Genomic DNA, 18,666 nt, shown 5'->3' with positions numbered 1-18,666 from the left:
GAATGTTTAGTTTGTGAGGTAACGTAATCCAAGTTTGTAGGCCACTGCTCTGGCAGATGCACCTCGAAGTAACACTGCTGGGTTGAAGGTTCCTTGAGGGTCCCTTCCTTGTCATGCTGCAGCAGACTTTTCCAGAGTGAGTGTGCCAGTGAACACCATCAGGGCGAGTGGGGGCGTGCCACATCTCCACTGCCCAATAGCTACTTGTTTTCTTTTAACTTTTGCTAACCTGGTAAGTGTGAAATGCATTCCTTTATGGTCTTAATTTGTGTTTTCTACTTTACTAATGACATTGAGTATCTTATCAGATAGTTATTAGCCCCTTATGTTTCATATTTTGTGAATTGCAGGATTTTAAACACTTTACTGTGAGAAAAGAATTGCTGTGGTTATAAAGAATGAGAACCTCTAATGGAGTCATAACAGGAGATGACTCAGAGGAAACCAGGAAACATTAACAGCAAAACTCATGGATTTGAGTGGCACACAGGGCTTGGCACCCAGCAGCGGCAGCTGAGCCCAGGGTGGCAGCATGCAGTGGCTTGTGGTGCTCATGGGGAAGTGCATTGGTCCTGGCCAGGAACTCAGTCTGTTAGTGTGGTCTGCGTGGCCTGTTCCAGTGTGGAGCTCCCAGGGGGTCATTTTTTATTTGTATGCAGCCTTGAGACCTTTGAAACTCACGGTACATCAGTCAATGTATTTGCCTGAGCTTCCTTTAGCTTGTCAGCAGCCCAAGCCCAGGGCCTAGCACAGAAGAGGCCCTCAGGAGTCTTACTGTCATTTTTATTTGGGTGCTCAGATTGCTTTAGATGTGACTAATGAGACCACCTTCAAGCTGGCTTCTATGGCCACATGACATGTCCCCATCATTCTGTGAGCACTTCCTTGCTTTCTGGGCCAGCAATATATTCCTGACTCATCTGGTACTTATCCTGCTCTCGCCCTGGAATCAGCTATTTTCCACGGAGCTCTTTCAGTAGAGAATGCAAACCAAGTTCTGAGTGTTGGATGCATTCATTGCTACTAGAGTATCATTGCTGGGCTCACTGAACAGGCAGAACTAGGAAGTGTGTGTGCAGTTCTCTGTGTGGAGGTGGGTCCAAGTGAGAGGGACCCTCGCACCACTGGTGGACAGTCTGGTGCCCTTCGTGTGGAGCTGGTGTGGAAGTAATTCCCTGCACGTAGAGACACTGAAAGGTCTGGGGGCAGTGTTTAACATGTGGAGTGCCCGGCTCCACATCACCTATTGGGTCTGGTTTTGGGGTGTGTGTGTGTGTGTGTGTGTGTGTGTGTGTTTACAGTTATATTGAGATATAATTTACAAACCTTTGTGTGTTTTAAAGTTAATTCTACTAAATGAATGGTCTTCACAAGTTTCTAATTGTGTGATATTTAAACTTGCACACTAACCATGATGCTTATTGTATTACAGGTTTGGTGCCCGATGTCTCCTGAGTTTTACAGGGAGTATGTGGCAATCAAAACCAAGAAACGAATCTTGCTGTACACCATGAACCCCAACAAATTCAGAGCTTGCCAGTTTCTGATTAAGTTTCATGAAAGGAGGAATGACAAAATTATTGTCTTTGCTGATAATGTGTTTGCCCTGAAGGAATATGCCATTCGACTGAACAAGTAAGAATTGAAAAGTTGAAGTTGGCTCCTAAGCCAGTGACTTTCCCTTTGTGAGAGTGCAGAGGTGCCTGGTTTTTCTCGAAGCTTATAGGAACTTCTAGGATCCAAAGGTCTGGTTCTGTGGCTCCAGCCCCTGGAACCAGGCAAGACAGAGGAACAAGTGGTTGGAGTTAGAGGTTACAGTATAGAAAAGGGAGCTTGGTCAACCTGAGCCCAGGGAGCAGGGACTAGAGCAGGGGTGGGCAAACTTTTTGACTCGAGGGCCACAATGGGTTCTTAAACTGGACCGGAGGGCCGGAACAAACGCATGGATGGAGTGTTTGTGTGAACTAATATAAATTCAAAGTAAACATCATTACATAAAAGGGTACGGTCTTTTTTTTTTTTTAGTTTTATTCATTTCAAACGGGCCGGATCCGGCCCGCGGGCCGTAGTTTGCCCACGGCTGGACTAGAGTAATGGTGCTTTGGACCTGGACTCCAAGGGTGGGCAGAGGTTGGCATTGGGAGTTTCAGACCAAGTGAGCACTGTGGGTTGTAATGAGGTCAGGCTATGGGCCAGGGACCAGGGAGGCAAGGCAGACTGGCCGGCATCCCTGGTATGGCCTCCCCTTGAGAAAGCTTCCTAGGACATACCAGAGTCCTCACCAGCCCACATGCCTGTGTCTAAAGCCTGGTTATTGTAAATTCCCTGCCAAGTAAGGAGGATGAGGACTGTGCTCCTGCTCCAGTGGGCCTCAAGGGCATGTATGTGTAGCGGAAGGAAGGGCCCTTTCTGCAGGCAGGCCTCGTTCTTCCTGTGGGGTGGTAGATGGAGGGCAGTGTCCATGCAGACCAGCTTCTCTTGAGCAAGCTGTGACTTAATCCTTACCCATGCAAGGAATTCAATTGCATTGTTCCCATTTTACAGATGACAAAGCTGAGACAAAAAAAAATTAACTTTCTTAAATTTCTAAAATTGTACCTTTAATTTTTTTAATTTTTTAAAAAATAAACCTTTTATTGTTGGTAGTATAAAGATTTTATTTTTTATCAGAGTAACATAGTAGTTAAGAAAAACCACAGTTCATGTATCAGTCTTTCCACCCACAATTCTTGTTCCCCAAAGGCAGCTACCTTCTTTTTTTAAATTTATTTATTTATTTTTAATTTTTAAACATCTTTACTGTTGAGGGTATTACAGATGTCCCCCTTTTTTCCCCTCTACTGTCCCCCTCTACCCAGTTCCCACCCTGCCCCAGACCTTCACCACCCTATTGTCTGTGTCCATAGGTAATGTCTATATGCATATAAGGTCTTTGACACAGACAATAGGGTGGTGAAGGCCTGGGATGAAGTGCAGGGGTGGGCTAGAAGGGGTCAATTGGGGGAAAAAAGTTGACATATGTAATACTTTCAACAATAAAGATTTAAATAAAAAACAAACAAACAAACATACACACAAAATATCTTTGGTTAATCTCTTCCCACCTACTTTCCCCACTTCCCTTTGAGATTTGTCAGTCTGTTCCATGTTTCCATGCCTCTGATTCTATTTTATTCACCATTTTATTTTGTTCATCAGATTCCTTGTTCACTTATTTTGATTTTTAGATTCAATTATTGATAATATACATTGTAAAATGGCTATGTATTTATTGCCATTCTATTGTTCTTATTTTTTTAATCTTTTTTCTTCTTCTTCCTCTTCCTCTTCCTAAAGAATATCCTTCAACATTTCATGTAATACTGGTTTGGTGGTGATGAACTCTGTTAGCTTTTTCTTGCCTGGGAAGCTCTTTATCTGACCTGCAATTGTAAATGATAGATTTGCTGGGTAGAGTTATCTTGGTTGTAGGACCTTGCTGTTCATCACTTTGAATATTTCTTGCCACTCCCTCTGGCCTGTAAAGTTCCTATTGAGAAATCAGCTGACAGTAGCTCCCTTGTAGGTAAGTGATTGCTTTTCTCTTGCTGATTTTGTCTTTAACCCTTGGCATTTTAATGATGATTTCTTGGTGTGGGCCTCTTTGGGTTCCTCTTGTTTGGGTCTTTCACCAGGTAAGGGAAGTTTTCTGTCATTATTTCTTTTCTTTTGTAAAAAAAATATATTTTTATTGATTTCAGAGAGGAAGGGAGAGATAAGAAACATCAATGATAAGAAATAATCATTGATCAGCTGTCTCCTGCACACCCCTACTGGGGATTGAGCCCTAAACCTAGGCATATGCTCTGACTCTGGGAACCACACCCCAACCTCCTGGTTCATATGTCAACCCATAACCAATGAGCCATGACAGCTGGACTCTGTCATTATTTCTTCAAATAGGTTTTCAATATTTTGCTCTCTCTCTTCTGGCACCCCATAATGTGAATGTTGGTACGCTTGAAGTTGTCCCAGAGGCTCCTTACACTCTCTTCATATTCTTTGATTTTTTTTTTCTTTTTGCTCTTCTGATTGGGTGTTTTTTGCTTCCTCATAGTCTAAATCGTTGATTTGGTTGTTGGAATCCTCTACTCTACTGATGAATCCCTATAAATTATTCTTTAATTCAGTTAGTGTATGCTTAATTTCTGACTAGTCCTTTTTCATGTCTTTGACATTCTCACTAAGATCCTTGAAAGTCTCGCTAAGTCCCTTGAAGCTCTCATTAAGATCCTTGAATAACCTTATAACCGTTGTTTTGAACTCTGTATCCAGTAGTTTGCTTGTATCCATTTCTTTTCTTTTTTTTAATATATTTTATTGATTTTTTACAGAGAGGAAGGGAGAGGGATAGAGAGTTAGAAACATCGATGAGAGAGAAACATCGATCAGCTGCCTCCTGCACACCACCTACTGGGGATGTGCCTGCAACCAAGGTACATGCCCTTGACCGGAATCGAACCTGGGACCTTTCAGTCCGCTGGCCAGCGCTCTATCCACTGAGCCAAACCGGTTAGGGCTTGTTTCCATTTCTTTATTTGTAACATGTTTCTTTTGTCTCCGCATTTTGGCTGTTTCCCTGTGTTTGTTTCTATGTATTAGGTAGAACTGCTATGTCTCCTGAAATTAGTAGGGTGGCCGTGTGTAGTAGCTGTCCTGTAGGGCCCAGTGGCTCAGCCTCCCCAGTCACCTGAGCTGGGCACTCTAGGTGTGCCCCTGTGTGGGCTGTGTGCACAGTCTTGTAGTTGAGCCTTGGTTGCTGTTGGCATTACTGGGAGGAATTGACCTCCAGGCCAGTTGGCTGTGAGGACCAGCTGAGACTACAGAAGGAGAGCTGCTGTTCAGGAGACACCCTATGGAGCAGGACTTGCTTCAGTGGGGCCTTGGTGCTCACTGAGTCTGCCCCTTGCATGTGTTGCTTGTGGATGTGTAGAGTTGTAACCTGCTGTGGTCTGAAGTTGTCCTCTGGGTGCACTGGCTGTGGGGTCTCCCGGGAGTTGCAAAGTCAGCCACTGCCGGGGCCACCTGACAGGAGCTACAGAGAGATCTGCAGATGGCTGCAACTTGTGTTGGGCTTGGAAGTGCCCAGGTGAGGCCCAGATGTGAAGCAAGGCAGGCTGGTGCTAGAGCTGGGTCTTGGGCTTTTTTTTATAGGTTTGGAGCACACTGACACCACCTGTTGCTTGTTTAAGAGATTTTAGGAAAGTCTGAAGCCTGAGCCAGAACAGGCCATATGGGAAAGCTGTTGCAAACAGCTTGGGTAGAGCTGCAAGTTGGAATGGGACGGGTTCTCGGGGAATTACCAGGATGGAGCAAACAGTGTGAGCCAGGCTGATGGAAACTCAGATATGGCTGCTAGTCAGCTCTGTGACAGGGGAGGTCCTACCTAGCACAGGAGCAATGACCCCTGAAAGCACTCCCCCCCACCCCCACTTCTATCTGAGAGGAGGCCACTCCTGAGTTCCTGCCCTGATGCCAGACAATCCAATTCCTCCTCTTATGTGTCTGGATTCCCCAAAGCCGCTGCCCATTGCTGGAGTTCAGAGGAAGTGGGGCCTTGTAAGTTCGTGTGCTGGCACTTTAAGAGAAACTGCCTGGAGCCCCAGCAGCCTCCGTGTTACTCAGCCACAATCCCCTATGGTTTTTACAGCCCAAAGTTAAGGGCTCTGGAGCCCTGGGCTGGGGGCCTGGTGTGGGGCTAGGACTCCTTGCTCCTCATGGAGGTCTCTGCAGTGGAGATATCCCTCCCGATTAAAAACATGCCACACCAGCCTGTTCTGCACCTCCACCCTCCTACCAGTCTCAGTGTGCCTTCTTTACTTTTCTAGTTGTAGGACTTCTGTTCAGCCAGATTTCAGGTGGTTCTGAACGATAGTAGTTGTGTATTTTAGTTGTGATTTTGACATGGTATGGAGACAGCGAGTACTGGAGGTTACCTATGCCGCCATCTTGGTACTCCCAAAGGCGAGCCACCTTCAACTCTATTCTCCATATTTCTAAGTAATAATTTATATATTAATTTCTTGACTATTAACTATAGAGATTGCCTGTTAACTTCCTAATACGCGAGTTTAGGCTTTAGCTCTTTCCTGTACTGCCCCATCCTCCCAGTATGTTTGGTGTTAAGTTAGAATTCAGGGATTTTGACTGTATATGTATTGTTCAAGCCAAGGCACATAGTGTACTATGACTACATTATTTTTGTAAAAATAGTGTTTTATGGCCCAGCTGGTGTGGCTCAGTGGCTGAATGTCAACCCAGGAACCAAGAGGTCCCTGGTTCAATTCCTGGTCAGGGCGCAGGCCCGGGTTGTGGGCTCGATCCCCAATGGGGGATGTGCAGGTGGCAGCCAATCAGTGATGCTTCTCTCTCATCGATGTTTCTCTCTCTCTTCTCCTTTTCTCTCTCTTTAAAAATCAATTAAAAACAAACAAAAAGAACCAATAAGACTTAAAAAATAAATTTTTTAAGATACTGGGCGGGTGAGGTAAGGGCATATGCTGGGGGGTAGGGGAGGCCGGGGGAAGGTCAATGGGGGAGAAAAAGGAGACCTATGTACTACTATTTGTAATACTTTAAACAAGAAAATAGAATTAAAAAAAGAAAAGAAAACCAGTAATATATATATATATATTTTTTTTTTATTTATTTTTTTTTTATTTTCCTGGAGTTAGTAATTTCCTTGTCATTGCTTTAGTTTAGTTTTTTTTTTTAACAGACTTAATTGTTCCTCTTCAGACCCTTCCTGCAACCATGAACCCTTCTCAGCAGGGTCAGACACGTCAGTACTTTTTAAATCTCTCTCCCTGGTGGGATGCCTACCAGCACGCCATCTCTCGGACTAGAACTGCTGCTCAGCAGAGTCCTGGGCTCCCTCTGACAGCATCCCGTCCTTCCCTGACCTCTTCCCTGTGTGGGAGCCCTCTTTTCTGTATCTCAAGTCTCCTCTTTCTTAGTCACTCATTTTGAAGGAGCACATCCTCCAGTAGATTCCGGAGGGAAGAAAGTTTTTTGGGACTTTTCTTGCAGATTATTTATTCAGCTTTACGCTTGACGAGTAGCTTGGCTGGGCCTCAGAATGGTAAAGGCAGGCTCAGTTTTGCTGGGGCTTCCGTTGTGACTGCTGGGAAGCCTGGTGCCCTTCTGATCCCTCTCTGCACAGGGTCTGCTGTGTCATCTGCTTCCTCTCTCAGAAAGCTTCTAGAATCTTTTTGAGATTTCAAAACTGTATGGCTAGTGTGGTCATTTTCTTTTATTGTGATGGGCAGTTTTAACCCTTTCCTGGTTAATCCTCACCTGAGACACATTGATTGGTTGCCTCCCGCACACCCCCAACCGACCAGGCCTTTGACCGGGAATTGAACCTGTGAACCTTCAGTGCTTGGGGCTGATGCTCTAACCACTGAGCACTGGGCAGGGCCATTAGACCCTTTTAATAGGAAAACTCGTGTTTCAGTTTGAGAATTTTTTTTTCTTTGTTAACTCATCTTCTCTGTTTTTTTTCTGTTCTGTCTTTCTTTGAATCCCTGTTGTAAGATGTTAGGTCTTGGAACAACTTCCCCAGTTTTCTTTTTTCTCCTATTTTTTCTTCCTTTGTCTGCCAGCCCTTCTATTGAAGCATTTGTGAGTTTGCAAGAACTCTTCCTTGCTGACTGTTCCTGTTTCATGCAGTGTCTTCTCTGGGCTGGTCGAGCTTTGACATTTCTTCTGTTCCTGCACTGTCTCTCTTCTCTTCAAGTTTCATTATTTTGATTGCTTCCCTCTGTCTGCAGAGCCTGTCTGACTTGGTGATCCTTGGCTGTATTTTCTTGTTTAAGAGTCCGTCACTAGTTAGGCTGCTTTGTGTAGCCTCGGGGTGACATCCTGATCACCAAAGCAACACTGCACATTGAGTTGCCTTTACCCTTTCTATAACTTGCACGAAATCATCCACTCGTGACTGTCATTTGTACCATTCCTTCAAATAAAGTAATTTGGTACCAAAGAAAAAAAGGAGTCGGCCACTAAGAAGCGAATTGGCCTTCTGAATAGCTTAGCCAACCTGTGGACCCCACCATGCGTGATGGGCAGGAACCTGGTGACGCATGAAGAGATTGAGAAATGCCAGTATCTCCAGGTCTTTCTTGGACAGGACAGCTTCTCCAGAGAGGAATCTTCGGGTCTTCTGGCTGCCAGCATGTGGGGGGAGAGGGAGAAAGGGATTCATTTGCAGTCTCACCTTTGCCCTCAGCTCTGCATGAGGTCCCTAAGTACTATGCCTCTATGAACCTAGAAGTTAAAGCCTCCAGGTTTCTGCCAGATGCGAGGAGGCATACCTGGCTGCTGGGATTGGGGCCTCACCCTGCTCCTCATTCGATACTTGGCCAGCCCTTGTCTGCTGTCTGACCCCCGCCCCCTTCCCAGGCCACTGGCGACTAGGTCTGGAATGCTTTATGTTCTGCACATAAGAGCTTGTTTGTACTGGCTTTCCCTCGTGCGGGTTTGGGCATCTGCTTCCTCTCTGTGTGTTGACTTCCACAATATTGTTCACTCTCTGTTCTGTTACTTCTCCTGTTCTCTTTGCCCTTGTGGGTTTCTCTTTTTAATTCTGCATGGTGACAGTTTGAGAGGGGCAATAAAGCAATGCGTGTTTACTGTGTCCTATTTAACAGCTGTCTTCTCTCTCCCCTCCCCTCCCGCCATTTCAGTGCTCCATCTAGATTCTTCCTGGAGCCTTCTTCAAGGGCCCTGCCCTACACCTGCATTCAAACACACCTGAGGCTTGTCCTTTGGTTGTCGTCTCCTGAGATCTGCCTGGTCAGGCACACGCATTTGCCCGGCACTGTCGAATCTGTGCCTGTCTGGCACCATGGAGGGCAGCAGGTCATGGCTCTCTGATGGATAATGGAAAGATAATTACAACTTTTACTTCTCTTTCTTGTGTACCTCTGGCCTTTAAGTATATGAAGTGCTTTTGCTTGTCTTGTTTTCTTTAAAATGATCCTGTGGGTCCTGGGCATGTGCTTAGGACTGAGGTGGGGTGGGGGTCTCCGAGCTTCTGGCTCATCCAGCCTTAATTAGAAAGGCATAGGCGTCACTCAGGACTTTGCAGGAGAGACTGTGGGTTGTTTGGGATATGAGGTGGGAAGGACACCACTTTGGATTCTGACGGCTGGACCTGACTCCCAGCAGCTCCTCTTATTAGCTGTGCACCTTGGGGGTGCTGTGTGCCTCTCGGCCTCCTCGCTCTGTCACATGGGCTTCCTTACCAGCACCGCCTCAGGATTCTTGTGCCCAGCATCTACTCGGTGCTCAGCTTATGTGAGGGGCCCTTCTGCAGGTCGGTTACCCTTCTGTTTCATTTCCTGTGTGGGGAGTCTTTAGAAACGGGGCTCACCGTCATGTGAGTCGTTTCTTATGAGGAGAAAAAGAGCCACATAAAACTTGGGTGTTGAGAAACAGGTGGTTCTGAAGAGGGGGTTTCCCAGCATGACACGCAGAGGAAAGAACAAGATTTGTGTGGTGCCCGAACACTCTATATGACAGACTTGCAGTGTTTGGGGTGACCTGAGGCCATCAGCCTGCGTGTCCATCTGTCCCAGGCCCCGCAGTGTTTGGGGTGACCTGAGGCCATCAGCCTGCGTGTCCATCTGTCCCAGGCCCCACCCTGCTTCCCCACGGCAAGGGTTTTGCTCTCTCAGGTACACCCATTCCTAGTTAGTAGCACAGGGTTGGGAAGCGTGTGGAGGGTCAGAAATGCTGCTTTCTGAGCCTTCCATGTAATGGCCTGAGAGGTGGAGTGTTTACACTTGGGTTCAGCCTCGCCAGTCTCCTGCCCCTTCGTTCCTCGTGTGTAAATTGGGAACATGAAACTGCCTTTCACAGTCTGAGGACTGTCGGCAGGGATGGATGGATTTTTTTCAACATAGTATCTTGCTTGGTGTTTGGTGTGTGTGGGACCTGTGTGTCGGTAGTTGTCCTTGTTATCATCACCATCACTGTTATTACCCTGGGAAAGAAAGCCACAGAAACTAGGTCATTCCGTGAATGGCATTGCCAGGTGCCAAGAGGTGACGGATGATCAGTGAGGCCGTCAGATATGATGGTGCTCTTTGGCCGAGAACTGGGAATTAAATAGATAGGTTTTGAACTTGGTGTAAAAGGAGGTCAGTAGAGAAAAGTCTGGAAGGGGCCCTTTGCTCCTTTCTACTCCTTTCTTGGAGGAGAATGCCTGTGTCATTAGGAAAAGAGTTGCTCCAAGCTTTGGTTTACAAATAGCATTTTTTCATTTGCCACCCTCATTGAGCTTCATGAAATGCCGGGGGTTCTCTTTGTATAGACACCAAGCTTGGAGCTAGAGACCTAGTCCAAAAACAAAGAAAAAGGTAAAGGAGGGAATCCCAGGGAGAATGGTGACCTTGAACCTCAGCTCAGCGGTGAAGGGATGGCGTGTGTGTGTTTTGGAAGGGGTGGGGAAGGTGCATTGCCACTCATGTTTATGGGTCTCCTGCAGATATTCTTGGGTGGCAGGCCTCCTGGGAGAGAGCACTTTGCAGGAGCTCCTTTTCCCTCTCATGTGCTTTTAGGGTAATTGAGGAGTGATCCTATGGTCTTCCTAATACGGTCTTGTTCTTCTCTAGACCCTATATCTATGGTCCTACATCCCAGGGAGAAAGGATGCAGATTCTCCAGAATTTCAAGCACAACCCCAAAATCAACACCATCTTCATATCCAAGGTCTGTGTGGCATGCAGTGGTGGTGAGGCCCCAGCAGCCCCAAGGCCCGGGGACACTGGCTGGTATCTGGGCAGTGAGTTGGTGTTTGTTGAAGGAACATCACGTGTCAGTTTTCCTTCCCAGTGTCTGGGTAGTAGAAGAAGTAGATTTAGGGTTTTATGTATATGCATAATCTCTAAAGTCCTTTTGCTTGACTCAAGTTTTTCCCATCTCTTTTTGGGATGCAGGAATTTTAAGTTGTATTTTCTTTATAAAAGGGGAAAGTTCATCACCTACTCGGGCACAAGTAGGCATTTGGATGAGATTCTCTTTGTGGAGTTGGAGATGCTGCAGGCGTGGGTAGCCTTGGGCCTGGCTCCTGCTGTGCCGTGGTGGGTGCTGAGCTGTCGGCCTGGCTCGGGGATGGCTTTCATTTGCAATTAGAAGCTTGTGGCCCAACTGTTTGGAACAGTCATTCAAATGAGAATAGACCCAGAACCCCAAAGAAACGAGATTTACCCATAAAAGTGACCTTGGCTGGGTCTGTAAGTACCAAACTTTGATGGTGGTGGTGTGTGTGTGTGTGTGGGGTGGGGATCTAGATGGTTGTAGCCCCCAAACTGACGCAGCTGCTCTGAATCAGAATTCAGCCCAGTGAGAACAGTGGCACTCATTAGGTCACCTCTCGGACATGTGCTGCTGGTCCCCGTGGCCTTCATTTAAGTGTGGATGGTTTGATGCAGACGTATTTCTGTAGCAAAAAATAAGAGCCACTCACAGAAAGTCTCTGTTGACGGGCCCTCTTGTCTTGGGCTGTTGGCAGCCCACACGGAGTGCAGCTGAGAGGATGGTGGTGCCTGTGGGGCCCGATGGTCTCGGACGGCTCTCAGGAGCATGCGCACTGGGTTCGAGAGGCTGCTCATCGGAAGGGCCCTGGCATAGGAAGAGGGTAGTGATTGCTTTTCTAAAGTATCTGCAGAGCTTGTTTAATTGTGAGGCCAGTTGGATTTTTTCTCTTGTCGCCTCATATATGAAAACCTTCCCAGACACACAGCTGCTTCATTTCCATAGGTGGGTGACACATCATTTGATTTGCCAGAAGCAAATGTTCTCATTCAGATCTCATCTCACGGTGGTTCCCGGCGGCAGGAGGCCCAGAGGCTAGGGCGAGTGCTCCGAGCCAAAAAAGGTAAAGGTGGCCTTTCCCTTCTGCTCTGGGAGGTCCCTCCTGAGCCACCTCAGATGGGAGGGGGAGGGCTGAGCTGCTGTGCTTGTGTGATGGTGATCTGGTGCTCCTGGGCCAGGCATACTCTGAGGAAGGCAGTCCCAAAGCGAGGACCAAGGTGTCCTTGGCCCTTGTCATTTGCCAGGCTTTGGGGCTGAGTATGTGGATGTTTTCCATGACGGCTGCCTGGAACTCAACACAGATACCCTCTAAATTGAGCTCTTACCCACGTAGATAGTAAGAGGAGCTAGGGGGCAATGCTTAATGATGTAGACATAGAAGGGAGAAAGCAGAGCTCGACCACCACTGCAAGTGTCAGAGCTGGAAGCTGTCCCCTGATCCTCAAGTTAGGAGTAACCACAGGTTACTGAGCAGCCACAGGTGGACACCTCCCTCACAACCTGTGAAATGGGAAGCACGGGGCGTGGGTGCTCTGCTTGTTAACTGTGGGCGTTAACAGGCCTTGGAATTCGGTTGCAGGCATGACAGGGACTAACATTGCTGCTCAGAGGTGGCACCCTTCTAGGACCAGGCTGTCCTAAGACAAGGACACGGGCCCTGTGCTCAAGGAATCCACATACTTAGGAGGCATCTGGACTGGTTGGATGTTTGAAAATGACAACATTAGTGGGCTCATGGTGGAATCGTACTGTATTTGAATATGTTTAAGAAGCAACTAATTGATTGTGTTTAAAGTGGAGAACAGGGCAAGTTAGAAATAGCAAGCATGGACTTGAGCACAGGCCAACCGTGTGGCCTTGGACAAGTAAATTGTCCCTCTGAGCCTTGATTTTCCCTCTAAAGTAGGAGGGACAACCTATCTTGCAGGACTATTATGAGGAGTGAGATTTACATAACAGAATATAGTAGGCTGCTGGACAAATTATAGCTTTTATAGACTGACAAGCATAATCTGATTAGCATATATGAAAGTAATTCAGGACTTAATCCTTTTACCACCAAAAAGAAAGAAATGTGATTTGAAAACCCTTTGAATTTGAATTAGAATTTTATATATATATATACATATATATATATATTATATAGATATAGATATAGATATAGATATTTATATTTGACTTATTTTCCAAGGCCAGTATTACTCTGATACCAAAGCCAGAAAAGGATACTACAGAAAAGAAAATTACTGACCAATATCCCTAATGAGTATAGATGCAAAAATTCTCATTAAAATATTAGCAAACTGAGTGTTGGCAAATTAGCAATGGTGAAAGGTTGAAAGCTTGAAAGCTTTTCCTCTAAGATCAGGAACAAGACAGGGATGCCCACTCTTACCACTGTTTTTCAGGTTAGTACTAGAAGTCCTAACCAAAGCAAACAGGCAGGAAAAAAGAAATAAAAGTCATCAGAATTGGAAAGGAAGAGGTAAAATTGTTTTTATTTGCAGATGACATGATTTCCAATAGAAAATCCTAAAGACTCCACCAAAAAAAAAACACCTGTTAGATCTAATCAATGAATTCAGTAAAGTTGCAGTTTATTAAAATGTTAACATACAAATGTTAGTTAGCATACAAAAATCAGTAGTGTTTCTATATATTAACAATGAATTTTCTGAAAGAGAAATAAAATGATCCCATTTACAGTAGCATAAAAAATAATAAAGTACTTAGGAATAAATTTAACCAAGGAGGTGAAAAGCTCTCTCCACTGAAAACTATAAGACATTGATGAAAGAAGTTGAACACAAGTAAATGGAAAGATATCCTGTCTACGTGGATTAGAAGAATTAATATTGTTAAAATGTCCTCACTACCCAAAGCCAATGTTATATCTATGAAGACTCCTTTGTCATTTTTTACAGAACTAGAAAAAATAATCCTAAAATTTATATGGAACCACAGAAGACCCCAAATAGCCAAAACAATCCCGAGAAAGAGCAAAGTGGGGGCATCACCCTTTATGATTTCAAGCTATGTTATAAAGCCAGAGTAATCAAAACTGTGGCACTGGCACAGAAACACACACAGACCAGTGTTACAGAATCAAGAGCCCAGAAAGAAACCTAAGCGAATATGGCCAACTAATATTTGACAAGGGGGCCAAGAATACTCGCCGGAGAGAAGACAGTTTCTTCAATAAATGGTGCTGGGAAAATTGGATATTCACGTGTAAAAGAATGAAACTAGACCTCATTCTCATACCACTTAGAAAATTAACTTGAAGTGGATTAAAGACTTAAATAAAAGACCAGAAAATGTAAAACTCACGCAGGAAAAAAGCTCCTTGGCACGTGTCTTGGCCATGATTTTTTGGATAAGACACCTAAAGCAACAAGCAAAAATCAATAGCTGGCCCGTGCTGCTCAGCGGTTAGAGTGCCAGCCAGTGCACCGCAGGGTCTCAGGTGCAGTTCCTAGTCAAGGAAACATACTTGGGTTGCAGGTTTGATCCCTGGCCCTGGTTGATGTGTGTGCGGGAGGCAACCAATCACACATCCATGTTTCCCTCTCTTTCTCCCTCTCCCCCTCCCCCTCCTTCCTTCTCTCCCTCACTCACACACTCTCTCCCATCTACTCTCTCTAAAAATCAATGGAAAACATATCCTCTGGTGGGGATTAAAATAAACAAATTGAAATCACCTCAAACTAAAAAGCTTCTGCACAGTGAAAGAAACGTTCAGCAAACCTGTGGCATGATCAGCAAAACTATGGAGCTGGAGAAAAGATTTGCAAATTATATCTTAATAAGAGGTTAATATGAAGACCTCATATAACTCAAGAGCAAAAAGCCAAAATAACCCCAGAAAAGAATGGGCAAAGGACCTGAATGGACATTTTTCCAAAGAAGACATACAAATGGCCAACAGGTACATGAAAGGATGCTCCTCACTAATCATCAGGGACATGCAAATCAGAACCACAGTGCCTGTCAGAATGGCTGTCATCCAAAGAGACAGGAGAGAGATGATGGCAAGGATGTGGACAACAGGGGACCCCTGTGCCTGCTGTAGTAGGATTGTAAATGGCACAGCCACTATGGAAAGCAGTATAAAGATTCCTCAGACACTTCAAGACAGAACTACCACGTCATCCAGCAGTTCCACTTCTGGGAATATATCTGACAGAATTGAAACCAATAGGTCAGAGAAAACCCCACCCTCGTGTTAATTGCAGGATTGTTTACAATAGCCAAGGCATGGTATATTCACAGTGCTTTGAGAGGTCAATGTGTAAAGAGAATGTGGTATCATACATGAGAAGAGTGTTCAGTTATTAAAAAAAGGAAGTCCTGCCATTTGCAACTACATGGTTGGACTTTGAGGGCATTAGGCTAGGTGAAGTAAGTCAGAGAAAGACTAAACTGTATGATCTCACTTATATGTGAAATACAAATAAAAACCCAAACCAAACTTGGGTTCAAATTTGTGGTTACCAGACTTGGGGTAGGGGTGGGGGTATTGGATGAAGGTGTTCAAAAGGATTAAACTTCTAGTTATAAGGTACTGGGGCTATAATATACAATAAGATGACTATAGTTATAAAAAAAAAAAACATAAACAGGTCACTTGACAATGGAGGAGCGGCCTCACTCATCTCACTTCCCAGGCCTCTGGGTGGGAAAGCAGGCAACGTGCCTGCGGGCGGCCCGGCAGCCTGGTGGCCCGAAGAACTGTGTGCAGGACACCGGGGAGCAGACACGAGGAGGCCCAGACTGAGCGTGAGACAGTGTCTAGAGCAGGGGTGGGCAAACTTTTTGACTCGAGGGCCACAATGGGTTCTTAAACTGGACCGGAGGGCCGGAACAAAAGCATGGATGGAGTGTTTGTGTGAACTAATATAAATTCAAAGTAAACATCATTACATAAAAGGGTACGGTCTTTTTTTTTTTTTAGTTTTATTCATTTCAAACGGGCCGGATTCGGCCCGAGGGCCGTAGTTTGCCCGCGGCTGCTCTAGAACCAGCGTCGCTCCGTGAGCTCGTCTGCACGTGGGAAAGCCTCCTCCAGGCACGGAAAGGCCCTTCTCAGAAGCCAGCATGCTGGCCTTGGGCTCTTGGTCAGAACACTGTCTGGGCTTCTGCCTGGATCAGTGCTTCCTGAATAGCTATTTTTTTGTTTTTTTCCAAAAAAAATTCTTGTTGGTCTCTCACTTTGGCCTTTAATTATTTCTGTTATTTTTAAAATTTTGATCCATTCACACTGGATGGCTATTGTGTTGGCTGTTTCTCTTTTTTTTTAAAGTCTTATTGATTTTTTTAGAGATATGAAAGGGGGGTGGGGGGAAGAGGAGAAACATTGGATCAGGTGCCTCTCGTATTTCACCCTGACGGGGGTGGTTGAACCCACAACCTGGGCATGTGCCCTGACTGGGTATCGAACTGTGACCTCTTAGTTTGTGGGTCGACACTCAACCTCTGAGCCACACCGGCGGGCTATCTTATTATTGAGTTGTAATGGTTCTTTATGTAACCTAGATACAAGTCCTTTATCAGATAGATACTTTGTAAATATTTTCTCCCATTCTGTGGGTTTTTCCCATTTTTTGATGGGGTTCTGTGAAGCACAGAAGTGTTGAATTTTGATGACATCCCCATGCAAATTGAGAGCAGTTGCCCCGCCTGCATCTCTCCCACCGCATGGTTTGCTTGTGAGCCCTGGACCCTGAGTTCCTGCGCGCTCGCAGCTCATGTCCTTTCTCCTGCTCTCTCCCCAGGGATGGTTGCAGAGGAGTACAATGCCTTCTTCTACTCGCTGGTCTCCCAGGACACACAGGAAATGGCTTATTCAACCAAGCGACAGAGGTTCTTGGTAGATCAGGGTTATAGCTTTAAGGTATGTTTCCATTTGGTCTCTGGTCAGAGTAGGACCACAGCTTTTCTGCACTCGGGCTCCTAGGAGAAGTGGGGCCCTGTAGTCCCAGTGGGCAGAGCTCAGGGGTGGGCGCTGCCAGGCTGGGCACCCTCTGCAGGCGCCCTCTGCGTGACTTGCAGGGGGCTGTGAGGGAGCGTACTGCGCAGATCCCCCCCTGCCCACCATCCCAGCGAAAGGTCAAAGAACCTCTGAAGCAAGAAGCTGGAATCTGCTTATTCCCATTTTACAGTTGGCTTGTGCAGAGAACATTAGGTGGTGGTGGGAACTGTGCAAGGCTGAGGACTGGAGGTGCCAGGACACTGTGGCCCTAAGTATGTTAGGCTGAGCCCCTGGGTTCAGCCCCTGGGTTACTTTCTTAAGGGGCACTCCCTCCAGGTGCCTGGGACAGCTCTTGCCATGGCAGCTGGTGCGCCTGGGCCTCAGTGGGCCTCAGTGGGCCTCAGACATGAGAGCCACCCAGTATGCTACCAATCAGGCATTTGAATAACTTGGGAAGTTCTAAAGCTTAAGCTTTCATTTGCTGAGGCATTTTCTTTCCTGCTGACACGAATAGTAAGCTTATGTCAGGGTTCAGTGTCCAAGGGGGTTTTGTTTGAGGGGTGGGGAGGGAGATGCTGGGAGCAGGGGACTAAGAGGACCACTAGGACTTGGTGTATAGGCTCCCAGGGTCTTGACTTGAGAGGGACTATGGGTGTTTAACACCGATTCTGTTACTAGCCTTAGACAAGAGGGTAGAGTGGTCTGACACCACCTCCCCTAGCCGGAGGCAGGGACACTTTTCAGACGTCTCGTGCTGGGCTGGAGGACAGGACTCTCGGAACAGTATTCTGAAGGCCTTGCATCGGGGCCTTGGTTCATATCGGTAATGTCTGTGCTGCTAACAGCATTCCTGTTCTGGGTCCCTGGGCGAGCGTGGGGTAGCAGCAGCACCGCTCAGGAGTGCTCTGGGTTCTCTGAAGGGTGAGCTTGGCGAGAAGGCCCTGCCATGGGGTTGTCTGTGTTGGTTGCAGCTTCTCTATCTTCCTCACCTTTGGTGCTGCAGCGGAGAGCAGCCAGTCGGAGTTCCTAGAAGCATGACTCGAGGGGTGGGCCAGCCAGTGCAGAGGGGCCCCATGTTGTACTCCAGATCCATGGTCACCAGGAGAGCCAGCCACATCCTTGCTTCTAGGCATTTTCTAATCAATCCAAGCTTTTTGCAGGGACAGATAGGAAGGCCTTGTAGTAAGTTATCTGCAAAGAAATAAAAACCACATGCACCAGGCTGGCATCCTGCTCTTTTAGAAAAAACATCTTACAAATTTATTCTCGACATTTTGTTATTTGTAAGTGCTCCCTCCTGCTGGGAGCCCTGGGTCCAAGCCAGGAGGTTGAAGCCCTTCTTGGGGGCAGGGGAGGAGGCAGCGGCGGTGCCTGTCATCTCTGGTCCCCTTCATCACCTGCTGCAGGACGGGAAAACTGCCAGAGGGGGGTTAAAATGGCCAGGACCCCTGCTGATCTGTGAGTGGTCATTTAGCTGCTGTGGCTTGGGAGCAGATTTCTCTGGAATTTTGTTAGCATCTGTCTTGCAGTCACGGATTACGCTTTGTATTGAAGGTGACTCCTAAATGTAGTCTCTGGACTGCCCAGCAGCCCCACTGGTAGCCACCTGCTCCGCCGGGCACTCCACGGCCTGGGGGAGGGCAGTGAGCCCATGAGAAGGCGGCGGGGGGCCAAGGAAAAGGAGACAGAACGTGTCGCCCGCTGGTTTTGGCTTTGCAGGTGATCACAAAGCTTTGCTGGCATGGGAGGAGGGAAGGAGGTTGGGATTTTTCAAAGGAAAGAAGAACAGCTGCAGCTTCTTTACAGAAAAGTCCTGGGCCGCTACTGAACTGGGA

General features: G+C 46.5%; 1 protein-coding gene across 1 annotated transcript in view; it reads left to right on the top strand.

Moving 5' to 3' along the window:
- Positions 1 to 18,666, top strand: part of ERCC3 (ERCC excision repair 3, TFIIH core complex helicase subunit) — a 47,530-nt gene that overhangs the window by 26,662 nt on the left and 2,202 nt on the right. Inside the window, exons 9-12 of the mRNA XM_023765142.1 lie at positions 1,433 to 1,635; positions 10,659 to 10,755; positions 11,806 to 11,923; positions 16,635 to 16,813. Coding sequence (XP_023620910.1) covers positions 1,433 to 1,635; positions 10,659 to 10,755; positions 11,806 to 11,923; positions 16,635 to 16,813 — 597 coding nt within the window. The remainder of the gene's footprint in view (positions 1 to 1,432; positions 1,636 to 10,658; positions 10,756 to 11,805; positions 11,924 to 16,634; positions 16,814 to 18,666) is intronic.

This window comes from Myotis lucifugus, unplaced genomic scaffold, assembly GCF_000147115.1.
Source record: "Myotis lucifugus unplaced genomic scaffold, Myoluc2.0 scaffold_380, whole genome shotgun sequence".
NCBI lineage: Eukaryota > Metazoa > Chordata > Mammalia > Chiroptera > Vespertilionidae > Myotis > Myotis lucifugus.
This window is presented reverse-complemented; position numbering and strand designations above follow the sequence as displayed.